Raw genomic sequence first — 18,047 nt, 5'->3', positions numbered from 1 at the left:
TGAGGCTTACGATCACAAGCTTTTATCCCTCTCTCAACCAACACAGGAGCGAGAAAGAGAGACGGTGTTCGTATTTACCACCAATCTTGTTTACAAAGTCAAATCAGCCCTTTACAGATTTAATTTGCGTCTGACAGTTCTCTCTCTCTCTCTCATCGTCTTTCCTTTTCCTTAACACCCCCCTTTCTTCCTCTACCCCTCCTCACGAGCCCTTGAGCTCTGAATAGATAAACTGCTGAAAATATGAGCGCTCAGGCGCTACATGAAAACAAATGAATGCAAATATAAGATCGGACTGCCAGTGGACTGGGGAGTCGTCACAGCGTGCTGCCTGTCTTGTTGATTCCCTTTGAGTAGAAAATGTAGATAAATGTACATATTATGCACGCTTGTAGTTTGTACTCGTATGTCAGCTGTAAGCCAGCCGTTGCCTGTAAATAGCTTTATTTTTATTGAGCAGTTGCAGGGAGATGATCAGTTCTGGCGCTTGAGCAGTAAATAGGAAAATAAATGGAACGCCACAGAGAGGCAGTGTGTGTGTATGTGTGTGTGTGTGTGTGTGTGTGTGTGTGTGTGTGTGTGTGTGTGTGCGTGTGTATTCATGGTAGATCACTAGCTGTATTCGAGGAAGCAGCCCACAAATTGTAATGGTGGAAATTGCTGGCCCATTAAAAAGCTGCCCATAAGTTCACAGAGTGGCCAGTCCCACAGCATTAAACTATATAATCATGTACAGGCAGCCTGCCTTTAGGCCTTTTCAACCCATCTATTTTTCCCTCTCTCACTTCTATCATTCCCTCTCTTTCCCTTTCTCCTTTTTTTTTGTTTTGTTTTTGCATATTTGTTGTAAGATAAGCATCACGTTTTCTATCTTTACGCCTCGTTCTTGTCTAGCAAATTGCACTCTCTATTCCAGACTGTTGCAAGTCGTTTCCTGCTGATAGCTTATCTTATCACACTGTTTGTTATTTTTTGCCAAAGATGTGACTTTCTAGATAACAAATCATAATAATATGTTTATTGAAGTACTTTAAAGCTGATAAAGACTACATAATCAAGGGAAGATTTGATCAACACGTTTTTTTTAGGCTTTTCCAGCTCTCTCTATGTTTTGTAAAAACTGCCAATGTTTTACAATGAAAGCAGTGTGGAGCTATTGTGTCAAAAGAGCTGATGTTTTGTGTACTCTTTTTGACATGACAGGATAAAGAGTTAATTAATTAAGGAACCTTCCTTTATGATGCTTGAGAAACAGAGTGAGCGAGAGACAGACAAAAACAAATTCTACGTCCTTGTCTTGCGATGGATGTGTGACAACTGGTGGGTGCAGGCATGTTCTAATTGGTGCTAAATATACATAATAAAATGCATCTAACCATACAATCATGTATAGTTAGGATAGCAATATAAATAGGCTTATCAATATTTAAAAGTTGGAAAAAACGATTCCCATATTTAATTTTTTTATTCAAAGGCTGTGCATCCAATTTACGGTGTTACGACTTGTAGTAAAACTATATTTGGCCCAGTGTTTGTTCCATGTGTTAGGCTGGTAAATAACACTAATGCTGTCGTTTATGCATTTAGACAATAGTCAAATCATTATATGTCTTATTAATAATGTTGCATATTGTTGGGCCAATGCAGTTCATGGTAATATGAATAAATATTTGATTTTAAGGGCGTTTCTATTACATTTGTATGCTCTTTGAAAAGACTCTAAAGTAAACGCACACGAGGTGCTGTTATGGCATAAATGTATACAGAAAAAAACATAACTGCTCAACAAAAAAATGCACACTTATTCATTAACTGGCATACCTTGAAAAAGGCTGGTAAGCTTAAACATTGGTTAATAAATAAGCTTGCATTTTGAGTTGTCATTATACATTTTTATGCTAAACAACTTTGTTAGTGTTGTGTCCCAAAAATTGTGCATGCAGTCACTTATTGTTTTGGCCTATTTTTTTATGTCACAGGTGCCTGTATCCATGGCGATGATGACCCCACAGATGATAACTCCTCAGCAGATGCAGCAAATCCTCTCTCCGCCTCAACTCCAAGCTTTACTCCAACAGCAACAAGCCATTATGCTGCAACAGGTAAAACACACAACTTAAAGCAATATTTGTAAATGTCTGGACTACTCAGACATGCCCACACAAAATGTACTTTTCAAAGTAAGCGAATTGGTGCAACTTCTGAAAAGTTTGAATGACTAATCAAAATATCACTGTACGCCATTCGCTACACCATGTCCCATACAAGCTGGATGGGTAAACCTGTATTGGGAATCCAGCTCTTATCACTTTTGCCCCATTAAACTTGATAACAAGTTGCCGCCAAGGGACACGCATTAAATAAACACACATTCACCTTTGCAAATGCCTTTAGTGTAAAACAGGTAAAACATGCACATACACTTCCTTAAAGGAGCAATATGTTATATATTTACTTTACTAAACATTTTCATAATATGTTATCAGAGATTTAGGTAACATGCTAAGTTGAAATACTGGCTTCTCCGGAAACAATGCTACAGCCAGTATATTCTACTTTGAAATGTCTGTTCTGGGCCGGAATTTCTGTTTGTGTTTTTGTTTGAATTCTTGTGTGATCCCGTCCACTGCCCATTTCCCAATAGTATTTCGACTTCTGTTTGCCAGATATGAAGCGAGTTAGCAGAAAAATACAGCTCGCTGCAGCCATGGAAGCCAGCAATACATCTAGATAACATTAACAGAGTTATAAAAAAGCTGATCAACATGCAGTGAAAGGCTCATCGCTTGCCATTGTCAGTTTGCTCGTTCCTGTTGCGTGTCCTCAACCTGGCAACCCACGTGAGCTTCGAGTCTGGGGAGGAGGGGACGATTCTCTCCAATATTTTGAAATTGGGCTGCAGTGCCCATTTTAAACGCTTGCTGTTAATGTTACATATTGCTCATTTAAAAAAAACTTTTGCCCTCGTGTCCAGACCTCCATAATGCTCATACCATACATGTTTTATAGAAGTTCTATAAGAAAGTCTGCTAACTCAACATGGGAGTTTAGAATTTTTGCAGGAAATTTTCAACTGACGTCCTTCATTTCGACAGCTGTTACCAGTGCTTTTATGGACTGCCGTAGGATCGTACAGTAAATGCACAGTGATCCTCGTTAATAAGCCCTGAGTCTAGATGTCAAAGTGTGCAATGTAATCGCATTTCTGAAACCCCTTTACTTTGATTGCATCCTCACAGGCATGCCCAGAATGATGTCTCTCCTGGCTTTGATGTTCGTTGGCTTCTGCATTTATAAGCGGCGTTTACTAGCATACTAGTCTTGGTAGCGTCTTCTTTGGTTGGTATCACTTTGCGTTGACTTGCCGGCGGTCAGGGAGAGCTTATGTTAGAGCAAAGACACCATTTCTCACCCATCTGCTGAGACAAACTTTTCCATATCTTTTCCCACCTCCCCTCTCTCTCTGTTTGTTAGTTGTGGGGCCTCTGCTATTTCGCTGCGATATCGCCTGGAGGCTAGAGGTGCGGCCTCTGAGCAGACATGAAGAAACAAACATCCCCGTTTCTCACACGTCTCTCAAATATTTAACATAGCACTGCTGTCGTCCAAAAACTCTGCATCCCCTCCACCCCTACGACCTTTTCACATTCCACTCAGGCAGAAATTAGGTCAGGCACCTTGCCGATACCGCTTCCGCATGCTGATTTTGAATGTACGATTCTTTTTTTCTTTCTTTTTTTTTTTCACTGTTCAAAGAAAAAGAAAATAGTTTTCTCTAAAATAAATGATAGAAGTTTTGGCTTGACAGAGAGGAGAGTTGATTTAATAATAATGAGGAGGAGGAGGTTGCTTTAGGCGAGTATAAATTGCATTGAGTAGATCTGACATTTATCAGGATGGAAATATGTAGTCGCTCACAGAAATCAAAATTCAGCTGTTTGACAAAGAAACTCGAAGCACTTTTGCACCCCCCACTCCCCTTTATTTTTTCTCTCTCTATATTTAACGAGGATATTGAAATTGAAATAGTTTCAGTTCATGGGCCGTTTTAGATCTCCTGGAAAAGCCAGTGGGTTTAATGATTTGCAGTGGTGATGAACCACGTGAGAAGTGCCGCTTAACGCTCAAACTCTCACACACAGCAAATGGAGCAATCAGAGAGGCTGCCAACAGACACATAAACACACACACAGTAATCTGTCCCTGATCTCATCCTAGTGTGTGTGGGAGAATGAGTGGGCTCTGGCTTTTTCTGCATATGAATAGCCTTACAAATATGATTTTACATGCAAAGACAGAGAGAGAATGGATGTTTATATATGCGTGTGCACTTATGCATGTGTGAGTTAACCTTAACATCCCACCAACCTTTAATTACAGCCCAGCTGAAATATTTTTCCCTTTTTTTTATTCCCTCTCTCTGCTGTTAAGTAAAACCAAGGTCACAATAATGGGAATCTAAGGTGAATGCTTTTCAAGGCACGCAGTTAACGTGAAAGGGGCCCACTGAATCAAATCATTAAAAAAAAACTTAATTATACTTTAATTATTCCCACAACTGTTCAGCTTGATATTGGCATGAATTAAAGGGTTAATGAGTGGGCGAGAGGCATCGGGGCCAGGCGGGCAGCAGTGAGGCGTGGATGAAAATTTAAACTCTACACGCAGTGAGACGGAGAGACAGGCAACATATTGCAAGTGAATCACCTCTAGTGTGTTAAATGGAGTTTCGCTGCAAACCTTACGGCTCACTGACTGCCTCTGTACAGGAGGGCCGGGGCCAGGCATCAGAGATGCAGGTAGCTCACCTTCAATATCCTGTAATGCAGGAGAGCAGTAGTGTGAGGCAGCTTTTGTAGCAGGAAGGCGGCATTTCAGTGATGCTCAATAGAGCCACTTACCTATTGAAAAGAGCGTGAGATGAGCGAGTTTAAGTCTTATAAGCCACAAAGATTTGCGTACACTTGGGTCAACTTGAAGTTTTCCTTTTCTGAGAAAAGTCAGAGCCAATGAAAGGAGAAATTTGTAATCTGCACTGACCAGTTGGTTCTTACTGTTATATGTCAGAAATGAATGATAAGTGGATGCCTTTCTGGGGGATTTTCTTTTACATTTCATTTCACATGTCAACAGAAATAATGCAATGACGAGGCGCTAACAAATGCAGTCAAAGTACCTTTAAGGCAGTGGTTCTCTACGAGGGGTTAGGGCCCACTAGGGGCCCTCAGCAAACTCCCAAGAGGGCCTCAATAGGACTTCAAATTATTTACAAATATAATATTACAATCTGACTTGCAATGATAAATATACTGTAGCTAAATAAATTATTTCAACCTACTAACATTCCTAGTTACTGTTAATACAATTTGAAAACAAGCAGCTTTGTCGTCAGACTTTCTCTTGTGGAACACAAAAGGAGACATTTTAAAGCATATTCCATGCGCTGCTTTCAATACAAAAGCAGTTGTTTAGCAAAAGCACTAAAAATATTCATTTTTAACTGAACTGTTCCTTTAAAGTGGTACAATATTCTGAATTTGTCCTCATAGCCTTGAATAAGTCAGCATTTACCTATCTGTAAACAGTATGTGTGATAAGGAGCTAATGAGGGAATCATTATTCTACTTTTCCTCACCAGCTGGAGCGAGCGTCCCCCAGACACTCCTCTGAGGCCCCAGCATGTCCAAGGGCCTCTATGCTCTACACTTTTGGTCAACATGTACTTCCATGTCAGATAGGCCATCCATGCGAAGCTGAGATTTTAATCTTAATACGCTTTTCTGGGTAAATTAATAATCTTAAAAGTAAAGCTAACAGCGGTGGGTTTGCGGTGGCCACTGCGGTTAGCCAAAGCTACAGTTAGAGATTTGTTACGACAGTGTTACTTGGCTCAAGCCAGTCCTGTGTTAAGACTCTGTAAAATAGTAGCTAGTTGGAAGTAGCTACATCAAAAAGCCGAAAGTAAACATGCAAGCATAACAGGAAGCCTGTCCCATGTTTCATTTTTGTTCTTCCTCAAAAGCGAAAATAACAAGTATTAGTTTGAATGTAATATTTAAAATCTTTGGCAAACAAAACCTCACACATATATGCAAGTTACATCTTGTTTTGCTTTATTTATTTTCAGATTTTTAAAAAGAACATCAAAGCCATTTTACCTCTGGTTAGAGTTTTGCTTTCATTAAAGGAATAGTTCACATAAGAAAGTAAAATTCTTTCATCATTTACTCACCCTCATGCCATCCCAGATGTGTATGACATACTTTCTTCTGCTGAACACAGTGAAGATTTTTTAGAAGAATATATTTACATTTACATTTATGCATTTGGCAGACGCTTTTATACAAAGCAACTTACAGTGCACTTATTACAGAGACAATCCCCCTGGAGCAACCTGGAGTTAAGTGACTTGCTCAAGGGCCCAACAGTGGCATCTTGGTGGTGCTGGGGCTTGAACCCCCAACCTTCTGGTCAGTAACCCTAAGCCTCAACCACTGAGCCACCACTGCCCCAACAGAGCTCATATATGAGCTCTGTTGGTCCATACAGAATGGGTACCAAAACATTGAAGCTCCAAAAGAACATTAAGGTAGCATAAGTAGTAATCTGGATAAATCCATGTATTCAGAAGTGATATGATAATTTTGGGAGAGAAAAATGTCAATATGTAAGTCCTTTTTTACTATACATCTCAACTTTCACATTCTACTTCTGTATTTGGCCTTTCACATTCTACGTGCATATCAAACAGAATTAGTAGTTGATAACTGTAAATGATTTATCCTCTTTCTCTACTGTTCGCCCAGCATACACCCATTTTATTTAATTTTTTCTAATAAGCTTCATTGTTCTGAAGAATGAACCATACCTTCCCACCAATGCCACACACAGTTTCATTGACTGCCACATGCTTTCGATTGTTCCCAAAGCTTGTAATCAGAGTTGACAAGGTGTGCCATGGTGAGCTGTTTTCACTTTGATAACGCACACATATGTCTATATTTACCAGTGTATGGGAGATAGAAGCCTATTCAGTTGAGCTCTGAATCAGTAACCAGTGTGTAAACACCTTACTTGTGCTTTATTAACTTTACACAAACAATTCACTCAAGCAAACTGACTAGTTGGCAGAACAGAAACATCAAAAAGATACTGTTTTCATTCCAAAATGGCATGATTTTGTATTTAATTAATGTAACTTTGCATAACTGATGCATTAGTACCTTGAATAGAGGGGCAGGTGTCTGTATTGCAGAACTCTCAGGAGCTTGGGGCCAAAATTACTCTCTTTTATGCTGATCTCTGACTGGCTTCTCCCACCTGCGTCCTAATCAAAACTGTTACTCGGGAGGTAACAAAAACTGCTCTTAGATTAGCAGCGAATGGTAAGTTTTTACCAGTGCTTTCCCAGACAGGTGTTGTGTGTTTTTTAGTTCAGTCAATCATAAATAAGGAAGCCTGTCTCCACGCTGTCAGGGTTGCCTTATCAATAGAAAGGTGAACAGATGATTTACAGGACACATTCAGACGCCACCTGCCAGGTGTTTAAACTGCCTTTTAGAGGAATGCTGAAAAAAGTGGGGAAAAAAGATGAATATGCCATATTATGGAGGCATTTTGCCCCTTAAGCAAGAAGCTGATCTGGTTTTATCTTGTTTTCTTTCTTATTGCCTTTAGACACAGGCATAGGCAACTCCTTGCACCCTGCTACCTCATTACTGATTTTGAACTCTCAACATTTTGCATTTTCCTGTGCCAGTGTGGCCTCCGAGGGCAGTTGTTGGGTTTTGTGGTAGTTGCTTTGTTCCAAAACCTAGTGAGCTGCCTATGAAGGCAGCATTTTAAGGCATCATAGGTGCTCTCCTGATTTGAAAGCTGTTCCAAAAGGTAGGCAACTTAAAGCTGAAGTATAACTTTTTGAGTGTTATAATACTTTCTTCTATCCCAGCTTAATATGTAGAGACAACTATAGGTTAGCCATTTATATGTTAATTTCTCGAAAACTTTAAACACTGAGTCTTTGTGGCACTGTAAAATGAATGTGTTTGTTTTGAGTGACCCGCCCCAACAACATTACTCAACCAATGGCTTGAGTTGGGGGCATGGCTATCTGACGGTTTAATCAACCTTAGACGAGGGGCGTAAACTGTTTGGTGGAGCTAGTGTTGCAAAAATGACATACTTCAGTTTTAATTAGTGGCCCCATAAGATTTCCTAAGACAGCGTGTGTGCTTCACAGTAAGGGCAATTTCATAATGTGTTGTGACAAGTTCAGTTATAACTCCAAGCTAGCGTACAAAGCAAGAGAAATGTTGATTATAAATGTAAAAAAAAAAATCAATAAATGAATTTAGTTCAGTGTTAGAAATTAGTTGGGGGGGCCTGGGTAGCTCAGCAAGTAAAGACACTGACTACCACACCTGGAGTCGCATGTTCGAATCCAGTGCGTGCTGAGTGACTTCAGTCAGGTTTCCTAAGCAACCAAATGGCCCGGTTGCTAGGGTGGGTAGAGTCACGTTGGGTTAACCGCATCGTGGTCGCTATAATGTTGTTCTCGCTCTCAGTGGGGCACGTGGTGAGTTGTGCATGGATGTCGAGGACAATAACGCGAGCCTCCACGCGCGCTAGGTGTCCGCAGTAACTTGCTCAACAAGCCACGTGATAAGATGTGTGGATTGACTGTCTAAGCTACTACACCACCATGTGGACCTAGAGCACATTGGGAATTGGACATGCCAAATTGAGGAGAAAATGGGAGAAAATAATAATATTTTTTTTTTTAAGAAATTAGTTCAGTGTAATTCAAAATGAACTATTTTGCCCAATAGTTGTGTATGCTATGTCTTTTTTTTTTTTTTTGCTAATAAGAATATCAAGGCACTAGCTTAGCAACATGCTAATGCTTTTTATGTTATGAATTGCGTTGCTGCCGTGTTCCAAATCAGACACTTATGAGCTTTTTTTACTGTTAAGATGCAGTCTTAGACGGCAGCTGCCTATTTAGGAAAAATTGAGCTAATGGTTTTAGAACCATTGAGCACCCCCACTAGGGTTGCCACCTATGTCTGATAAAAAACCTGGACAAATCAATGACCCGGCCACCGCTTTGCTCACAAGTGAAAATGTCCATTAGACATTAGACTCAGAAGACACAATTGGTCGTTGTGCAGTAAAATTGTGCATAGTCGTGAATATTTTAAACATCTCAAGTATTCTCACTTATCTTAACTTATAGCTTACCTGGTTGCTTAGATACTGGTGCTTGTGCTTGCTTTTGCTTTGCTAAAGAAATAAGTAGAGGGATGACATTAGATTTGCATTTACCATACCTTAGCCACATCTATAGCCACTTTTATTTAGTATGTCTCAATCAGACATTGGAATAACAAAATCATACATAAATGGGCTTTAGCTTACCTAGTCTTCCATCTATACTTGGCGTTTCCCTTTGCTGCAGCTATCAGTGGTTTCTGTTCTTCAATGAATGTCTTGAATTCAGTGCATGACAATTTGAAATTCAATCTGACCTGAAGCTCAGACTTCACCATTGCAACTAACAGTCTGTTTCTTTTATCGGACCAAACATCCTCCATATGACTGAACACTCTTTCTGCATAGGCATTACTGACTGGTATGGAAAAAACAAAAGCAACTACTTTCAACAGCTCAGTGGATTCAGTTGCCTTGCTAAAAAAAATTATTTGTTTTAGCATGGTCATCCAAAGCAGTTTTGCCTTCATGTTTAACCAGAATTTTAACTGAGCATACGGAGCAGGTAGCATAAAGTGGGTCGCCTGGTGTTGGCTTTAGCCATGTGGAATAATTGTCATTTTTCAACCAGTCATTATTAAAATATGTCGAACGTTTCATTTTCTTTTTTACTGGCCTGTCCGTCTTTGTGAACACACTGTCATCTTCGTCTTCCGTCTCGCCACCCATGTTAACGCTAACGAACGACGTTGACGTACAATCTTCTTCACACTGCTTCTCAAATTGCCGCCTGTAGTAACTGGCTAGCTGCCAAGAAGACAGACGCGCTAGATGACGTAGCCTACGTCACGTCACACGTCCCAGAGCCAATGATAGCGGATTCTACACACAAGAGACACGGACCACTCTGTGCACAACGCATAGGCTATTTCAAGTGGAGAGAAAATAGATAGTTGAATATACATATTCACGTAGCCTTTCGAAAACCGGGACATTTAGTGTCCTGGGAGAGTGGATACATTTCCCGGGACAGGTTATTAAAAAGAAGGACAATCCCGGTAAAACCGGGACAGGTGGCAACACTAACCCCCACAGATGTTTTAATATTAGTCTTGAAGCTTTATCAGGTTTGTGGGGCGTAGGGGAGGGCAATATGAACAAAATCTTCAGGATCAAGATATGAGTAATTTTATATCAAGATAATGATTAGATATTGCGATATAGTAAAAAAAAAAAAAAAAGAAATAACCATATAGTAATGCCTAGTTTTGGAAAATCAGTCAGTGAAATAAATGCATTTTTAATGAAAACTATGTCCACTTGTATAATTTTCTCATTATTTAGAACTTGACAAACAGCCAAAGTAAAAATTAAATAAACACTCTGTTTTAAATCAACCTTACCAAATAACTAAATTTCACATTATGCCACATTTCGGTCTGGTATGTTGTTGACCAATATTATTGTGAACTTTCCTCTAGAAACTCAAGATCTCTTCAAAGCAAAGTTACAAAGAAAATATTACATCATTTTAGTCAAAAAAATACACCATAAAAATAACACGTGCAGAAAATAAAATAAATCTATTGTCTTTTATAAAAGCGTGCTTCATTTTGAGGTGGTAAAACAGATGTTTGTATAGCCACAAGTGATTTTCGTTGTGCGACACAGTTTGTAGATTACATTTTTCTAATATGTTTAGGCTGTTGTGAACCTACACCACAGTCGCACCTGTTTTAACAAGCTTCCCTTCATTTTCTTAACTTTTCTATTGTTCAGATAAGCAATAATTCATCAAAAGATGGATAAGTTGGCCTACAGATGTGCGGTGTAGTCATGCAAACCTCGGCATGTTATATAAGAGATGATTCAGGTGTCTGGATCACAGTGACGCTTTCCCAGCAGAGTGTATCAGATCACAGTGTACTGCTGCATCCTCCGCTATAGAGCGCTCACAGTCAGCCATCAAAATCAGAATTGCAAAGAATCAGCAACAAGTTTGTGTGCATGTTTGCAGCGTTGCCTGATCTACATAATTCTTTTAGTGAATCTGGCGCTAAACCAACGTGCACAGATTCTACCGGCCGCAACTCATTGCACGCTCAAGCCTGGTTTCAGTCTCACGTGAATCACTGCCACTGATAGATACCCACAGAGTGCACACGTGGATATTTACATATCACGATATACACAATATAGTAAAATCTATATTGGTTAACTCTTGATATCGTCGCCATGTTATATAACGTCACATCGCCCAGCATTGGGGGTGTATAAAAAAAATGCAACAAACCTTCATTCCAGTACAGGTTTTTGCAGTACAGATTTTTCTTGAAAGCGTATGTTATCAAACTTTCAATATGATGAACTTTTGTCCACATATTTGCCATGTCTTTGTTAAAGTGAAGTTTGTTTGTTGAGACTTGGATTGCTTTCACTATTAATTTTTAGTGTTACATTCCTTTTAAATTAAAATCAAATCTCTCTCTCTCTCTCTCTCTGTCTAGCTGCAAGAGTACTACAAGAAGCAACAGGAGCAGTTGCACCTCCAGCTCTTAACCCAGCAGCAGCAGCAAGCAGGGAAGCAGGCCAAAGAGGTGAGAAAGCCCCACCCACCCTCTGTGAGCACTTCATAGTACACTTCACCCTCATAGCACCATAGATAAGCATCCTCAAGGTGGCTGATGCATCATTTGACACATAAACTCTGTAAAAATAACTATTCTGATATGTGAAATGACTTGCTCTGCTTCACCTCCCTGAGTGACATGCATAAACCATTTGGTAAAGACCTTATGAAGGCTCTGTTATCACAGAGCAGTACTAAAACTCCTTAATATGAAAATAGATGCATGCCATCATGTTTTTTTCCTCCACTCTTATCCACTTAATTGTGTTTTGTGTATTGGGCGATTCAAAAATGCCGATTAAGATGTTTAGGAAGTATGGATTTTCATTTCTTTGCCATCGACCAAAGTCATGCTTCAAACCTTACCATGCGGCATCACCGCTAATACTCGTTAAGTATTCATTTACAAGTCGCCGCTTGCTAAGCCTTGTGGAAAATCCCTATTACAACCCACTATGGTGGAGTTGACGAGTTTCTTTAATTGTCTATTAAGGCACTAGAGGAGGAGAAGGACCTGATCTGGGTAATGAAGGTGAGGGGGAATCATGTTGGATCACGGAGGATAAGACTACAGCACAACAAAGGCGAGAGCGTAATTGCCCGTCTGAACACTGCTGGATAGGAGGAGATCTGCGCTAATCTGACGGTCAAATGAAATCTAAACTTTTGCAGCTGGCGTGTCAGCGGCCTGAACCGCACAACTGTATTTGACGCCATTTAATCATGCTGTTTCTGCAAGAGTTAATGAACAAAAGGTAGCACAGATTAGCACATAACTGTTAGCACAGTCACTAGCAACAAGCAACATGCAAGTTACAGTATCTACAGACCCAGCAATATGTTTTATGTACCATACCATCTTTCTCCACAACAACGTAATTTCCCAGAGACGCTTGTGTAAATAACAAGCATGGTATCTGAGGAAGACTTTGCTGTTTTATTCTCTGTTCGCTTAATTTCCAGATGTTCCAGAGTCGTTGCTGTGCTTGTATCCTTAACTTTCAATCGCGACCTGCAGTGAAATTGTGCTGCAATAATTGGGAAACCTAGGTGTATTAAACCGCTTTCTCTAAATCCCGTAAACGGCCGTTCACATGACGTTTCAGAATGCTACTTTCTGAAAAAACCTTAGTTGCATGTAAACAGGGTCAGTGAATGAGCTCTTGACTAGCAGGTTAGAAAGTCTGAGGTGGTACAGTGTGTGGGGGTTGGATGCTATAGGACAGCATTTCTCAAACGGGGGTCCAATGATCCCCGGGGGTCCTTTTCAAATAGCCAGAGGGTCAGTGGGAAAACCCTGAATTGTGAAAATTTTGTTGCAATTTTTAAAGCAAATAAAAGATGTTTTAAACAATATAATCAAACAGCCTATAGGCTATAAGTTGTAGATTCTGGACCGCAAATTTAAGAGTGGGAAAATCAGCCTATTTCCATGGTGACAGCAAATAATGTGTTATTTACAGATGTTTCTGTTTCTTGGACTCTATCCATCTGACATATTATAAGTTAGTATAATATGACAATTGACGATCCAGCTTCACATCAAACACGATCATATATTTTCTCATTCAGTGTCCCTTATTTTAACCATACCATCTGTCTAATAGTGGTAAATATTACGTAATTTCATTGTATTTATGCAGTTTACAGTATATATATTTTTTGACTTCAGTGTAACTGTCATTTATGTGAATATAAATCGCATCCCGCTCAATGCCGAAGGGGTCCTTGATTCAAAAAAGTTTGAGAAACCCTATAGTATAGGCCATGGAGGACAGGGATTAAGACCTGAATGATATACCCAAGACAGCGACATGACTGATAGAGAAAATGCACAACGTGTCCAAAACACGCACACAGACCGACACACACACACACACACACACACATTTCAAATGAGACTAATATCAGAGACTGAAGGGAAAAAAGAAGAAGAAAAGATTGAAAAAATAAGAGGGAGGGAAAATGTATAAAAAAAGCTTGACTAACCTTATTCTAGGCCTCAGGAGTATTTTTTATAGATTTCCCCATATTAAATATTGGAAGCTAGGGAAATGGTGTGCTCTTAGAGTAGAAGGACTGCAGGGAAATTAGACTAGATGGGCAATGGTCAACTCAGCCCCCCCACGGATCACCTCACATTTACTTAGTGCTTTTTACCCAGCCTTTAGACCAGAAACATTCTACGCTGGTGTGCAAATGAAGACTGAATGCTTGCCCAACACATTGCATGTACACGGTTCCATTGTACCATAACCCCATTAAATCATAATTAGAGTTTTGTGCTTTGTCCGTTAGCTTCAATCAACTCTTATTGAAAAATACTTTTAAAATGTCCAGTCTTTCTTTTACAGGGAAATAGACAAAAAATATTGATCACTGATTTTGCACTCACTCATTATAGTCCAATAAAATGCTCTCTAGAATGATAGTGTCCCTCCACCTAGCATTATCATGTAGCAAATCATGGCTGTGATGTAATCCAGGCTAGTTATAAGGCTATTAGCAATTAAAAAAACAAGGGCAGAGCCCTTCCCCAAAAGAAAACTATGTTCGTCAAGTAACTTCTACATACATTTACTGTGAGATACTGTAACGGTAACGAACCTACTCAAAGAGTAGTTCTCAAAGGGGTAATCGAATATCTTAAGAAATGTCTGTGCCATTAAACCAGACCAAGGATTTTTTTTTTCAAACAGATTCCAGAAAACTGTTCAGGAAACAGATAATCCCGACCCATTCTCACCCCATTGGTCAAGCCAATGTTGCTGTGTTGGACTGGACGGAATGCTCAAATAAACAGAGAAATATTTTGATAACACCACAACATTACTATTTTAGATTAAATGAACCTACAAAGAGCTTACTTAAAGCTGACTCTGCATATTAAACTGGGGTATGATAATTTTCACACACTTACTGACACCAACCACACACACACACACACACACACACACAACCTTGAAACACTAACCACATCTCTGGCTATAACGCAACCTCCTCAAGCAGTAATATTGTCATCTATATATGTTATTTTCCTTTCATTTGTCATTATTAGCATAAAGTTTCATCAAGCATGGAAAGTGGTCTGTTCATATAATCTGTGATTGAAATTGGAAGCTCAAGCTTGGGGCTTTGTTTTTGTAAAGTGGTTCAAAATGGAGAGATGACACGTTATGCGCTCTCTCTCAGTAAAAGATGCTTTAATTGCCGCACATATCACTGCCAGTCAGTACAATCAGGTTGAGAAGTCAGTTAGACGAGCGAGAGAGAGATGGTTGCCACACACATTTGTGCGTCAACAAACCAGACTTTTTCTGTTTTTTATTCTCTCTCTCTCTCTCTCTCTCTCTCTCTCTCTCTCTCTCTCTCTCTCTCTCTCGGTTTGACGGTTGAGCTGTGGAGTCACCCTAGAGTCAGCCTAATGAAGTAGCGCTGTCAGTCGGGCTTGGCGTGCCCAAACTCTGTTTGATGTGCTCATAAATCAAGCTGACAGGCCTGTTACTCCGCTAGCTTTAGCCACTCAACTGCATCTAATGTAAACAGCGTGCAGACACAATGTGTTAAAGAACTTGAACTGTGTCCCACGGGACGCAAACAGGGAGAGAAAGAGAAAGGAGTGAAGAAGGCAGCGATGGAGAGTAGGAGGAAGGAAGATGGACAAGGAGCTAGGGGTTCCCCTAGGGATGGGAATCGCCTTAAGTGAAAGACGATATGACATTATATCACTATCTGCATGTCAGTATAATAATATTGAGATTCTTTATGTTTACTGTGTAGCTTTGTCAGAGTAGTTGACATATTGATGAAAATTAGGCTGTTAGGGTTCAAGCTTGTGGAGCACGTCTACGTTCTTGCTTAAAGGAATGTTCTAGGTTCAATACAAGTTAAGCTCAATCAACAGCATATTTGGCATAATGTTGATTACCACCAAAAAAAATCCACTCGTCCCTCCTTTTCTTTAAAAAAATGCAAAAATCTGGGTTTCAGTGAGGCACTTACAATGGAAGTGAATGGGGTCAATGAAAGAGAATGTGGCCAATTTTTGGAGGGTTTAAACACAGAAATGTGAAGCTTATAATAAAAAAAGCACTTGCATTCATTTTTCTGTTAAAACTTGTCTTATTTGAGCTGCAAAGTTGTTTAAATCATCATTTTTACAGTCATTTTAGGGTTTTAGGGTTTGTTGACATTACATCGTCATGGTAATTAAATTATAAAATTGGCTATAACTTTACACAGAAAAGGTTTGTAAGTGATTTTATCACACTAAAATCAATTTTATACTCATATCCTGTATGTCTTTTGGCTATAGTTTTGAAACAGTGAGTATTTTAATGTTCAACAATTGGCGGGGGGCCTGGGTAGCTCTGGAGTTCACAAGTTCGAATCCCAGGGTGTGCTGAGTGACTCCAGCCAGGTCTCCTAAGCAGCCAAATTGGCCCAGTTGCTAGGGAGGGTAGAGTCACATGGAGTCACATAACCTCCTCGTGGTCGCTATAATGTGATTCTCTCTCGGTGGGGCACGTGGTGAGTAGTGCATCGATGCCGCGGTGGATGGCGTGAAGCCTCCACACGTGCTATGTCTCTGTGGTAATGCGCTCAACAAGCCATGTGATAAGATGCTCGGGTTGATGGTTTCAGATGTGGAGGTCACTGAGATTCATCCTCTACCCGGATTGAGGCGAGTCACTACGCCACCACAAGGACTTAGATTGCAATGGGAATTGGGCATGTGATAATAAAAAATACAAAAATATGTAAAAAAATTGGCCTCCATTTACTTCCATTATAAGTGCCTCACTGTAACCTATATTTGAGCTATTTTTAAAGAAAAGGAGGGATGAGTCAATACATTTTTGTGGTAATCAATATATGCCACAAATGCTGTCAATGTGGAGCTCAAGTAAGCTCAACTTGTATTGAACCCGGAACATTCCTTTAACTTCATTGAAGAACATAGGTGTGTCAGTGTCAAAAAAAAAAAAGAAGATGTTTGTGAATGGTGCACCTTGGTTCAGGCATGTTTAAAGGGATAGTTCACCCAAAAATTTAAATTCTCACATAATTTGCTCACCCTCATGCCATCCGAAATGTGTATGACTTTCTTCTTCTGAACACAAACAGTGATTTTTAGAAGAATATCTCAGCTCTGTAGCTGAGTGGGTCAAGTATCTCTTTAATGTTATATGGTAACCTTTGCAGTCTAGCTGTATGGAGGATTCCATAGGACATCCTTACAAATTAAATGTTATACACTTATATTCTTGGCTCGTCCTAAGTTATTTTGGACAATTCCAAATTGGCCCTCCACGAAGAGCTCGACTTCATGACAGTGTCTTCCTCTCTTTGCTGGAGTTGACCTGTGTGGCCCTTTCCCATGAGGCATTGTGCCCCAGGCGGCAGCCTCAAACACTTCTCTGACAGCAAGATTAAGAAACTACATTTAATTATTTTTATTTTTTATTTTTCTTCCCTCCCTCCTTCCACATTTGTCCCTCTCTTCTCCACTCTTTTCACCCTGTTATCTAAAAGGAGATAAGGCTCATCTCTCATTGGGGCTACATCAAAAAGCATGTCTCTGCAAACAGTGTCTGAGTCGGACCGGTTTAGGAAGGAGAGCATTTATCACTGTGACACCACCTGACCTTATCGGCACAAGCCATGTATTCCATAGCACTCACCCTTACCCGTGCACACACAAACTCACACTCTGCTCCCCAAATCTGAACCTCTCTGGTTCAGTAATAGATGGATAATGGTTATGTGTTAAGTCAATTGTGTTAATTTTTGCAGGATTGCAAAAACATTGGCTATTTTAGGTTTCCTAAACACTCTGCCCATCTTTAATTGGTTGGACAATCAGAAAGTGCCACCCCAAACTCATGCCATTGGTCAAGTCTTTGTTGCTGTTTCCACTCAACCAGAGCAATGTTTTTTAACATTGAAAAAATACATACATTTTAGGCTTTAAATGCATATTTTATTTAGCCATTTCCATAGAAATTTAGTGCTAGGCTTATGTAATAGCTGATAAAATAAACATAAAAAACACAGTAAAATGCCACCAAATGTAAGGAATCTCTTGAGAGCTGAATAATGTGACTATCCACACACATTCAGACATGTTTATGGAACAATTGAAAAGAGTCATGGTGCATGGTTCTTAAATTTCACAAAGCAAATTTCTATGAGTAGCAAAAAAATA

At 39.7% G+C, this 18,047-nt stretch overlaps 1 protein-coding gene across 1 annotated transcript in view; it reads left to right on the top strand.

Annotated features, from left to right (window-relative positions):
* Positions 1 to 18,047, top strand: part of LOC127625856 (forkhead box protein P4-like) — a 157,033-nt gene that overhangs the window by 89,868 nt on the left and 49,118 nt on the right. The window contains 2 exon segments of the mRNA XM_052101269.1: positions 1,980 to 2,102; positions 11,718 to 11,807. Coding sequence (XP_051957229.1) covers positions 1,980 to 2,102; positions 11,718 to 11,807 — 213 coding nt within the window.

The sequence above is a fragment of the Xyrauchen texanus genome, chromosome 32 (assembly GCF_025860055.1).
Source record: "Xyrauchen texanus isolate HMW12.3.18 chromosome 32, RBS_HiC_50CHRs, whole genome shotgun sequence".
Lineage (NCBI taxonomy): Eukaryota > Metazoa > Chordata > Actinopteri > Cypriniformes > Catostomidae > Xyrauchen > Xyrauchen texanus.
This window is presented reverse-complemented; position numbering and strand designations above follow the sequence as displayed.